Source organism: Haplochromis burtoni, unplaced genomic scaffold, assembly GCF_018398535.1.
Source record: "Haplochromis burtoni strain Fernald_Lab_line unplaced genomic scaffold, NCSU_Asbu1 Contig_9, whole genome shotgun sequence".
NCBI lineage: Eukaryota > Metazoa > Chordata > Actinopteri > Cichliformes > Cichlidae > Haplochromis > Haplochromis burtoni.
In genome coordinates, this window is record NW_024582370.1 from 4,338,605 (window position 1) to 4,350,274 (window position 11,670).

Here is an 11,670-nt window from a genome sequence, read left to right on the forward strand (position 1 = left end):
TAATTAAAACAGTAGCCGTTGTGTCACACGACTCAAATGAAACTGCTTCTATGAAGACTCTGATTAAAATACAGTTTTTTTTCTCCTTTTAAAATGGAGCTTGTTGAGAAGAATGTGTAGGTCTACGGAGCAGAGGTGATGAGCTGTGTGACAGTAAAGTGAAGTACCAAAGAAATCTTAGTCTTCATATTCTCTATCCTAGCCCATGCCAAAACAGTCACAGCCTGTTATCTAATACAGGTCTGACATCCCTGGATACTGAAAGTCTTAATATTTCTCCATGTTTTGCTTAAAAGAGCCAAGACCAGCTGTGTGATCACGGTTATGCTAATACAGATTGTTTGGTTCTTCAAAGCCACAGAAGAACCAAACTAAATTCACTAATCTGGAAATTTGTACTCCGACTAGCGTCACCAGCTAGTCGGATACTAGTAATGATGACCATCAAGTATGTGATGAGAGGAATGATGAATTGCAAAATGCAAAGTATTCACTGTAACAAGAGCTTCTGCTTGAATGTTAGTGGAAATTTACCGAGATGACAAACGCATAAAAAAAAAAATCACTGTACACAAAGCAACTGAGAAATGTACTCATTTTAGTTTAGTTATTAACTTGTGTTTCCATCCACTGCCTTGATTATATCAGTTGTGTTATTATCATTTAATTATTCACATTTTGACTATCAAAGAAGCTGAGGACAAAAAAAGAATAAATACAAAAAGTATTTTTCAAATACGGATGAAGACTTTTTCTTTCTACTAAGGTGCAACTTCGCAGGTCGCAGAACATTTAATGTTAGCTGTCATGTTAAAGCAATTATACAAAAGGCACAATTTGGGGGGGAACAAAACCTGAACCCAGCAAATGAGCCAAAATACTAATTCCCTTGTTTTTCTTCAGAACAACTCATAAGATGTAGCAACAGCTTCTATTCAGGTAGTGTAAGCTCACTGAACCTGCTGTTTGCACCATATCACGGGCCTTGCTTTATAACATCTTTATTTAGCTCGCAACTGTTTAGGGGTGATGACGGGAATTCCCTTGTTTGACTCATATGTAAATGATCTCCTCCTGATTGAAGTGATGCATCTCTAAGACTAATGAGTCAGTGTACGCTAAAGGATCCTGATTATAATACCATATTCTCTTTACTTAAAATGCTGGTGTTATTATCAGTTCACTACTCACAGCTGGTTCCTCTTGCAGGAAGGGGCAGAGCATCGTGGTTGGGTGATGGCCTATGAGTCAGACGTTTAGTCTTGTTTACGTTGAATAAACCTCCTTGTGGCTGTGACAACTGGTCCAACAGTTGCTTCTAATAATTGAAAAATCTGTCGTCCCCAATTTTTCACTACTTTGATCCATCTAAAACAAAAATGTATACAAAAATGGGGCGTAGCGCTACATCACATGTTTAAGTTAGGCCTATCCAATTGGTTGATGGCACCAACTGGAAATCTGAACTAAGTGACTCCAATCCATGTGGTCTTTGTGCTCTTGCATGATGTTACAGGCTACAGTTAAATGACTATTAATACTAATTTAGTTGGGCAGCATAATAGTGTGGTGGTTAACACAGCAAGAAGGTCCTGAGTTTGATTCCAGTTGGGCCCTTTTTGTGTGGAGTTTGTCAGATATCTGCACTTTAGGTTGATTGGTGATTTTAAACCATGTATTAGGGTACACTGACTCATGCCAGCGTGAATGTTTTTTGTCACTGTGTTAGCCGTGCCATAGACTGGCAACCTGTCTAGGGTGTAGCCAACCACTTGCACTGGGTCAACAGGGATGGGTTCCACCCCAAACCTGAATTGGATAAACAGGAGACGATGGATTGATATATGCATCAAGAGAACCCCCGTAAACTACAGAATGAAATAGCTAAGGCTTAACACCACAACTTTGGTCAGTTATCTGTCTGCAAAGGTCTTAATTTCACCTTAGTGTTTTTAGCTGCTGACTAACAGCTTGTGTATTGTTGATGCTGTGGTTTCGACAAAAACTAGCAAAAGTAGAAACATTTTTAAAATGGTGTTCTGAAATTTCTTCAGTCCTTTCCACACGTACACGGGTGTTTTAGAAAACGTAGGTTTATCTATGTGTTTTGGCCTTTCGTACATGCTTGCATGCCATTTTGGGTCACTGAAAACTGAGCTTTTGGAAACTTGACTTTAAGAAATTCCTTTTCTCTGTTTACATGTGAGCAAGGAAAACAAAGATTTTTTTTATTGCAACATCAAAAGTAGGCGTCTTTATCATCTTTTATGATGCAAGACTGTGATTCTTGTTATTGTTTGCGCGAGGCTTGTGACTGGGACAACATTTCTGTAGAGTTAGGGTCATATTGCCACCTGGTACTTGAGTATGCTCTTGGCAGTGCTGGATGTTATTTTTTTTAGTGTTTGTGTATTGATATTGTTCAAAACACTGCTCATCTAGATGGGATAATTATTACTGTTATTATTATTATTTTTAGGATTTTAGGAACCTATTAAAGTAAACAAATGGTTGCGCGTGGGTGGTGCATAGCTTTGCAGGGGTCTACACGATGTAGCTTTCTACTGTCATGTGGGGTCCTCTTGATTTTTCTGTTGTTGGTCCTGCAGTCAGCTGTGTATAAAACCAAAGTTGTATAACATAAGAGCCGAAGTGAAACCAAATGAAAGGTGTCCACTGGGGCACTTTTTGAGCTGCTTGTGTTATTTTTAAAATCTTTGGTCTGTACTTGGTAAATTGCACTATTTCTCTTTCCTGCTCAGGCACAATTTTTTAACAAATCAGCATTTAACCTAGAAAACCATATCAGTCTGATTGGGCTTTGCTGTTGGCATAGACGCTATAAAAGATGGGCGTAGCTGCTGTTTTTGAAGTCCCGTTTTGAAACCTTAAGATGAGCTTTTCTGGTTGCCCAAAAAAAATGGATGTGGTAGAGATGGGTGGGTCTCTGTGTAAAGTTACACGCTTATTGGCAACAGTTTGTCAATCGCAAGGCGTTAGCTAATGATGATATGGTTTCATGATCACAGATTATCCTTCATTTAGAGTTGTTTTTCATTCGCTATGACTCAAAATGACTGACTGAGCTCAAACTCAACATGAAAGTGTTGAGAGGTCAACGCAGGAAGCTGTTTTCCAGTAAACTTCTAATGGACAGGAAGTGTGTTTGAAACCACAGCTGTTGCTCTCTGGTGGTTTTCAGATGAAATGCAAGTTGAGCACACTTCAACATGGGCTTAATTTTTCCAGCTGGGAAGCTACCTGAGTGTTTTATACAGTCTGTGGCTGGTTTTCTTTTTTGGAGGACTGCACAAATGCATGTCTGTAGGTTGCATGTCCATAATCCTTAACAGTACAGTTGCAATGCAATCGCACGCAAAGGCGTTATCATAAAAACTAATGGGATAACATTGAAGGTTTGGGGTATAGGCACTAAAATATGCTCATTTTTAATCAAGGACATTTTTGAAATTGTGAACCTAAGTTCACCAGTTACAGTTAGCAAACAAGGCAGAACATTAGTGAACTTGTGGGTTAAATTCAGGCTAACTGGGTCATTTCCATGTCAAGCAAAACTTAAAATAGTTTAATCTTCCTGTAACTTCCTCTGACTTGTTTATCGTCTCCTATTTTGCCATAGTGGATTTGGACAGGGCGTACTTTGATGCTTTCAGAAGGAACTTTAAATAGTTAATTACTCTCGCCGTGTCTCCGGCGGTGTCTGGATGTGAATGCGGGGGGAGAGACGGAGACGCTTCTGTCTTCTTCCTCTCCTTGTTTTTTCCAGTAGGGGCAGGCCTATATATTTTGCAGCTCATGTCTGAAAGGCTGGCTCCAAGCGCTAGGGGTGGGCTCTCGCTCTCTGATGGTTTTCCAGTGAGTATTTGTCAGGTCAGACTGTGCACCGCCCGGCGGTCTCCGCTCCTCTCCCCGGGTTATTTATTACCACTCTCCCCCGCCGGCAGCGCTGCGGCTCCGGGCCGCTGCCAACAACGGCGCAGAGGCGGAGGCCGCTCTAGGGGGGTTCCCGCCGGACGACAGGGAGAGAGAATGGCTGTAAAACACACTTTGAAGACTGACAAAAGTTGTGCTTCATTAGCCCACACGGCCAAATAAGCCGACCCCAACAGTTTGTGTAAACATCCTTTATGGTTTACAGGGGAGGACTGATCTCTGCGTTTTTGAAGTTTTGTAGACAGCTGTAGACGCTTATCCTCTGCGTAATGTAGCGCTCATAGACAGAATTTCCAGAAAGCAACAGTGTAATTTAGCAATATGAATGTTTAATTTATCATTTAAAAATATTGCAGTGATGAAATGTCAAAAGAAAATACACAAACAGTGTCGTGAAGCGGTGTCTGTATTAAGTTTAGTGACCAACCTGAAGAGAAAAATTCAGTAGTGTTAAAGTCTCTCTTGTTCCTTAGTGGGCGATTGGTTTGCTTTCTATGTATATTTTGGGGTTGTTAAATCAGTCGGTATCTCATTTCTAATCTAAGGGTTTGCACTGCAGGCTCACCAGTTTATTCACATGTGAACAGGTGTTTTAGCATGAGACTGAGAAACTCTAAGATGAGGTGATGCTAATATCTCCAGCAGTGTTTAGTCAAGCGATCATGAGTCAAGCCTTGCACTCGCACAGCAAAAGTACGTCATAGCTGAACGATGCACAAGTGTGCGTCTGTGTAGGCTGCTCAGAGACATCTCAGGAAACACGGAAAGTCACAGAGTGAAGAAGTAGTTGGCAACAAAAAGTTAATTATATCAAAAGAACTAATGTTTATATCATCTTTGTGGGAGGTACTTTTTTGTAGAATCCACAACACATTTTATTAAAGCTCCTACACAAGCAAAGCTGCCTGACTTTATGCCCTGTGGGTTATTTCTACTCTAAATTGGTTTCAAATGTAACAGAATTAACTTCTTTTTTTTCTTTTTAGCTCAAAAGCAACACAAGCAGAGGTAACGCTCTGTTAACTAAAATAAGATACCATTTTACTGTAATATAGCCATCATACGTTGATGCTGGGATTTTCTGTTTCACTGTAAATTTATGAGGTGTATGAGCAGGTGTGGGTTTTTCTTTGGTATTTTCTTTTCTATTGTACACGAGACTCTTCCACACTGCAAACTGCAAAAAGGAAGTAAAAAGGTTAAAGGAGGTAGAAAGGTTGAGCAAGGTTTCCCCATCAAATCAAGAGGTTGTTTCTTTTTTTTAACATTTTTTTTTTATGTAAGACACAGGTTGCTGATGGAAAGTTTTACTCATTTAACACCAAACCAATTTTTTGAAGATGTGAAAGTTGAGGTGTCGTCACTAAAGTTTGGGGAACCCCTTGAATGAGTCACATTCAAGGATGGGCAGTGGGTGTAAGTAATGGGTGTCCCCTTTATGACTAGTTTCATCAGGGCTCTCCCGACGGTGCAGCCTCTAGCACCAACGCACTTATCAACAAGGTTTCCATCGAGACATTTTGCTGCGGTGAGGCCCGCTTTGATAAAGTATCAGAGCTTCTAATCTGAAATGCAGTGTTCCACTTCCTAGAAACGACTTTTTAAACATATGCCATAAATGTCAGCAGTTCATAATTAATGTCAGTGCTGCTTTTCGGCGAGCTCACCATCACGTGGAAAGATATGTCGAAAAATGTTTGATTGGATTTTTTTTTTTCTTTCTGTTTCAGGCGAGGCTTTTCAGAGAAGTGATCTCAGGTCACTTTTTTCTTCCTTAGCTGTGAATGTAACATCTGTTTTGGTCTCTTCCTAATCCACAAACCCACTAATTCCATTACTTTTCCCTTCAGACATCACAGCTTCTCATATCCAAAGGGAAAAATGTCAATCTACAGCCTGTCATCATCTTCAGTGAGGTAGCTGGCATCTGTTTTTATACATGTCTGCTGTGTGTTTGCCTGCTTAGTCGTGGCTGGAGGCTTTTATACCAGTTTTGGCCCGGGCTGTGGACTCCGGCCTTCCCGTGCAGCGCTTCCGCCTGCGGTGTGGCGTGCCTCTTTCCTGTGTGTGTCAGAGGCAGTTTGGCCTGATTTATAAGCTCTTGACACACAGCGCTTTAGACCCCACCTCTGCTGCTGGAATGGCTATTCCATGTGTTGGTGGTGGTGGATCCACCTGGGTGGTTCTTCACTGATGGGGGTCAGATGTGGTCTTGCTCATAAGCTCCAGGAGCTCAGGGGAGCCTACCCTGCAGACAGCGTGGAGAGAAAGTGCTTTCAGAACGTATGGTTCCAGGTTTTGGGTTATACTCCAGTTAAAGAAACAAAAGTCTGCAGCAGTGGTTACATATAAGACCAACCTTTTTAAATTTGCTACATGATGATTGAGTTTAGTTCAATTTTAACACTTTTACTCAAACAAACCGCCGTTACTTATGACTGTATTGAGGACAAAATAGTCTTAGACCACAAAAATATATTTTTGGTCCATAATTTGACCTTTATTGCATGTCACACCAGTGTCTGTCTTTGTATTTCCTGTCTACATCAAAACAGAAGCTATATAAAGAACAAAACACACAAAAAAATAAGTTTTCCATTAACTTAGTTATTAAGCACACGTCTAACAGCTCACTATTTTGCTGTTTTTGTAATACCTGAAAATGATATCAATCTTGTTTTGCTTTGTTTTTTATTATAATAAATAGAAGCACAAGGTTAACACCTTCTGTACTTGGTTAACACCAAAAATAGAACATGTAGAGAGCTTAACAGGTGAAAATGTGTTCAGCGCTGAAAGTGGCGGCTCGCATAAAGACACTGCAGCAGGTGTGGCGGGAGAGGGCAGAACGGGGTCATAGTAGGTGAAGTATAACAAATAAGATGGTTGAATTTAGACACCAAAACTGAACACAGCAGTGGCCATGTGTGGATCTGGTGGTCTCTGACGTCCATCCAGCAGTCCATTTCTTTTGTATAGACTAGGTTAATAGTAAAGGACTACTTTAGAGCTGTGAAATTATATGATGATGAAGTGATTACAAGTTGAACATGTGAGTAAAACTGGCCTTTTTTTGTTGTTGTTGTTGGCTAAAAACAATGGCCAAAGCAAAATTTGGAGCAGTTCCTCTAATAGTGAAGTTTAAAATGACACAAAAGGCATATTTTTGGGTTGAATTTTGCTTCAGTTATTAAATTGTATGAGTGCGATTTTGTGTCAGTGTTCCACTTAATAATTATATGATTGTGAGCTTTTGGGTAAACAGAAGGAAAGAGCTGAAAGAAGTTTAAGAGTTAGTTAAATAGGTGGAGACAGTTTACTTCCTCGTGGTGGTTCCTCCATTTTACGCACTGAAGTGCCGTCCCTCGCGGTACCCCCCTCCCTCTGTGTGGGTCTCGCCTAGCCTCCGCTGTTTAAATGGGCCAAGTTGAGAAGCGGCGGAGAGTGCAAATCTTGTTTGGTCTGGGTCTGTGAACTTCAGCGTGACTTCAGCGACATACACAGGGGTTAAAAACTAACAACTCTTACCAAACTTTAAACCGCACCAACGTTTGCGCAGACACTAAGGATTATTAAGTCTCATATTTTATTATTATTACTATTATTATTAATAATAATATTGGGGCGCGTTTCTGATCAGCTGCACATATAACTGTGGTTTAATTGAAATAAAATACGCACTCTTATCGGCTTCTTATTATTGGCTGTAACATTTGGGCTCGTTACATCTCCCCCAAGTTTCCACAACAGAATCGCTTTTTTTTTTTTTTTTTTTTTTTTAAAAGATTGCACTGGCGATTGGTTTACCTCTACTCGGTGGATATTAAAAAAAGAAAAGAAAACTCCCACTTTTAAAATTCTCAAACGCTAAGAAGTGCGAGGTAAAACGTGGCCGCTACTGATTAGAGCAGGTAGGAGAGTGTGAGGGGCTCAGGGCTGCCCAGCATGTCAGGTATTAACAGAGCGAGTGTGATTAAATGTGGGAGGTAGGAGCTGTGAGGCTGGCGGAGAGCGCTGCTGCCGCTGCGAGCTGGAAACTACTGAATGGGAATCTATCCGGCAACTTCATCAGACCGCTGTCTCTCGGCGACACGGGACTGCGTAAAACCAAGCGGCGCGTCTCCAAGTCTGGGTCAGCCCAACTCGCAGACGAAGAGGACGCTCAAGTTGGATCGGGCGAGCAGCAGCTTTTCACTTGTTACCGGCGCTCGGCTCCCACTAACATGCCTGCCATCAAGAAGGAGAGGCTGGATGGAGACGACATGGCATTGACTGCGTTCAACCCCTCTGAATACTTGGCCCCTTTAAATGCCACCGCTATCCCCGTGGTGACCCCGCATCCGCCGCCCTACGACCACATTTTCGCCCATCATCGCGCGTACTTGGGGCTCCACGACTCGGCGCTGCATCACCAGCACCTCCACCATCACACGGACGACTTAATGGTAGAGAGGTTCTCCTCCATCCCCGACTTTCAGCCCTTCTTCGACAACGGGGAGCCTTGCATTGAGGTGGAGTGCGGGGAAAACAAGGCTTTGCTTTATATCAATAAACTGTGTCAAGGCAGTAAGGGACCCTCAATTAAATACAGGGGCGAGTGGCTCACCCCCAACGAGTTCCAGTTTGTCAGTGGACGTGAGACTGCCAAAGATTGGAAACGGAGTATCAGACACAAAGGTAAGAGCTGTATCTTCACTTTTCTGAAGGTTCACGGGCAAAGGAGGACACGACACGGTGAATTAGGAGCTTTATAGACGCCGCATAGTGTGGCTACTAACTTGAATCCTGTGGTTCGGTACTGAGTTTTGGAGTGAAAGGGTTACAGCAGTCGGTGCGTAAGGAGACAGATGAGAAAGGGCGCATATCCTCCACATACCCTCCGAGCCTTTGACACAGAGTTTGGGCTGGTCTCACACACACCGAGCCGGGGCTGCACTAGGAGTTGGCTGCACTGGACCGAGGTGAAAAGTTAGACGTAGTTTACTGAAATACGTGACAGTTCAGATATATTGTTTTATTCCACATTATGAGATAAATCATTCCGCTAGGTGCAGCTGCACTTGTGCATGGGTGTTCACGTTTACGCATTGCATGTTAGATTTGAGGAGACTTTATGAGCCGATATTTTGCGTCAATTTAGCATCACAGTTCGTTTAATGCGACTTATTTGTATCCAGTGTTTCTCATTAAAGCTGTTGACTCATTTTGAATGTTTTTGTTTTCATTAAAAAAACCCAAGAAGAACAAAATAACAAAAAAAACAACAAAAAAAAAAAAACAAGAAACCGTTGCCAGTGATTTTTTTAAGCTTGGCATTTACAGCAAAGTATTCTTATGCAGTAACCACGCTTGGTGCGCGCCCTTTCGCCTCACACTCACGCGCATGCAGGGCTACTCAGGCAAAACTGACACGCATTAAGAAGTGTGTGGGTGGGGGTGTGGGGGGGTCGCCCACAGGTCAAAACTGATAGTCTTATAGTTTAATATAGCGATTCCTATAGACAGATGTCAGTAAGCTTCTGGCTGGCTCGCAGCCCTGAACAGTGGCTACAGCTGGACACAGTGATAAAATTAAACAGAGAATAGGCAAATCTTTGCAGGTACCGACTCTTTCAGGTCTGTGTTGTGTTAATTATCTGGTTATTATTATTTATTTTTGTTATTTAACATTATTTGTTTTTAAAATTCTGAGGTGAAGAGCTGAAGACAGATGCCATGTTAGTGGGGAGCTTCTCCCATGCTACAGGAGATGAGTTTAGTTGATGGAGGATATGATAGGTGTTCTCTGAAAGTGTCTCTCTTGTTTGTTTCCAGGAAAAAGTCTCAAGACTCTTATGTCCAAAGGAATCTTACAGGTGCATCCACCCATCTGCGATTGCCCTGGTTGTCGAATTTCATCCCCAGTGGTAAGAATATTTCTTTATTATATATATGTATATATGTATACTGGTGGCTGCTGTGGCTTTCTGTATGTTTTATGTCGGGTATGGGAACACTACTTGCTGAGGTATAGCTTATTTGTCTTAAAGGTAACTTCTTTTTTTAGTGTGTAGGGTTACTGTAGTGGTGAAGAATTATCTCATTGGTGGTGAAGGTTATAACTGGTCAAAGAGCACAGTCGTGGTATAAAAAACATTTGTGTCAAAGGTTTTGTCATTTTCTTTTGCAGATAGGCAATATAATTGTTTGTTTTTCTGCTCAGTTAAATCAAAGAGGACTGTTTGCTCTTTCTCGGCTGGCACATCAGTTTATTTCTGTATTTCTTAAATCGCAAAATCTTGTTTAAGGGCTTTGGAGTCTGTACTCCTTTTTGTTTATTATATATTTTTTCCTCTTAGCCTATAGTTGAGTTTGGCGTGGGTCAGAGCTGGAAAAGACATACCAGCATTTATTGGTATTTTTGTTGTCAGCTTTTATTCTACCAGTGGGGGTAGTCTGTAAGAGTATATTGTGAAGCAGTCTTTGTAACCTTGATGGAAGAGACCCTACAGGCACACATGTCAGCTTTGATGGTAATTTTCCTCAGCATGAATATCAAATCCACTTTCAGCCTTTCACAGATGTGGCGTATCAAACAGCCTTTTATTCGGAGGCATTGAGCTGTCCAGGTCTAATGCCTGACGTTGGGTATCAGTGGTCAGGTTCTTCTGTCTCGCCGAGTCAGTTTCCTCACCTGGCTGTTGAACTTTTGTTTGCCTAGTGCCTCCCTCAGGGCTCGGCCAAGGGCATGGTGCCAAACCTTGAGGCCTTGCAGGTGTGTCACGATTATAGCATCACCGCTCTGTGTGTGTGTGTGAGTGTGTGTGTGTCAGCTTTGAGCAAGCACACTGCGGGCTCGCTGCCGCCAAATCTGTTCACACAGGTGCAGAGGGTTTTGAGCGTGAGTGTGTGTCTTTGCGTGTGTGTCTGTGTTTTCTTTCTTTTTTTTTTTCTTTTTTTTTTATCACCGCGGAGCGCATCTGTTGTCGCTCCCAAGCTCTAATCTTGAGGGAAGGGTGTAAGAGGCTTAGCGAGCTACTGAGCGTGGCTACTGCTGATTATTGTGTGCGAGGCACGCAAGGCAAAGGCGGGTTTGATAAGCCGGAGGTGTTTGAGTGATACAGGTAAACTGGTGACATTTTTTACAGCCAAGAATGAAGACCTGCACCCTGACACATTGAGTTCAGCCAAAACAAATTACCTGAGGGAGGTTGGGGGCAGGAAAAATACACGTCTTATTTTTTACAGAAGGATTTGAAAATGTGAGCGTTTGCTTGCGCTGAGGCTCATTACTGATATCATTGGCTCTTGGCTTGCTATGGCTTGTACAGTTCCACTTCAATTACAGCTGTGACGGAGAAAACTTTGTTATTGACGTAAGCAGAGATATGAGAGCCTTAAGGTTGTTGTTGTAGCCTTTTCTGCCTCTTTCCCCTTTCCTTGGGTTGGTGGTGAAGCCTAAAGTCAAACCCACCAAGTGAATAGCTCTATGACACACGCACACACACACACATAGACACACAGGCTGAGTATGTTGGCAGTTCTATGTGGAGCAGTGAGGGTTAGGCGGAGGAGGGAAGGCAGCGGGACTTGTATGGCCTGTACTGGCGTCTCCCTTTCTCCCCACTGACTCCCCTCAGGGCATGGCAGCCAGCACTCCCTCACTGATGAGCTCTCGCTCTCTCGCACTTTTACACACACACACACACACACACACACACACACACACACACACAC

The 11,670-nt window shown here is 42.3% G+C and overlaps 1 protein-coding gene across 6 annotated transcripts in view; it reads left to right on the top strand.

Moving 5' to 3' along the window:
- samd11 (sterile alpha motif domain containing 11) overlaps nt 1-11,670 on the top strand; it is an 83,697-nt gene that overhangs the window by 26,065 nt on the left and 45,962 nt on the right. For 2 of the 6 annotated variants that reach the window (XM_005914932.3, XM_005914933.3), the window contains exons 1-2: nt 7,133-8,631; nt 9,769-9,860. In XM_005914932.3, coding sequence (XP_005914994.1) covers nt 7,932-8,631; nt 9,769-9,860 — 792 coding nt within the window. In that variant the 5' untranslated portion in view covers nt 7,133-7,931. The other 4 variants (XM_005914934.3, XM_014339806.2, XM_005914936.3 and 1 more) reach the window with 3 other exon arrangements.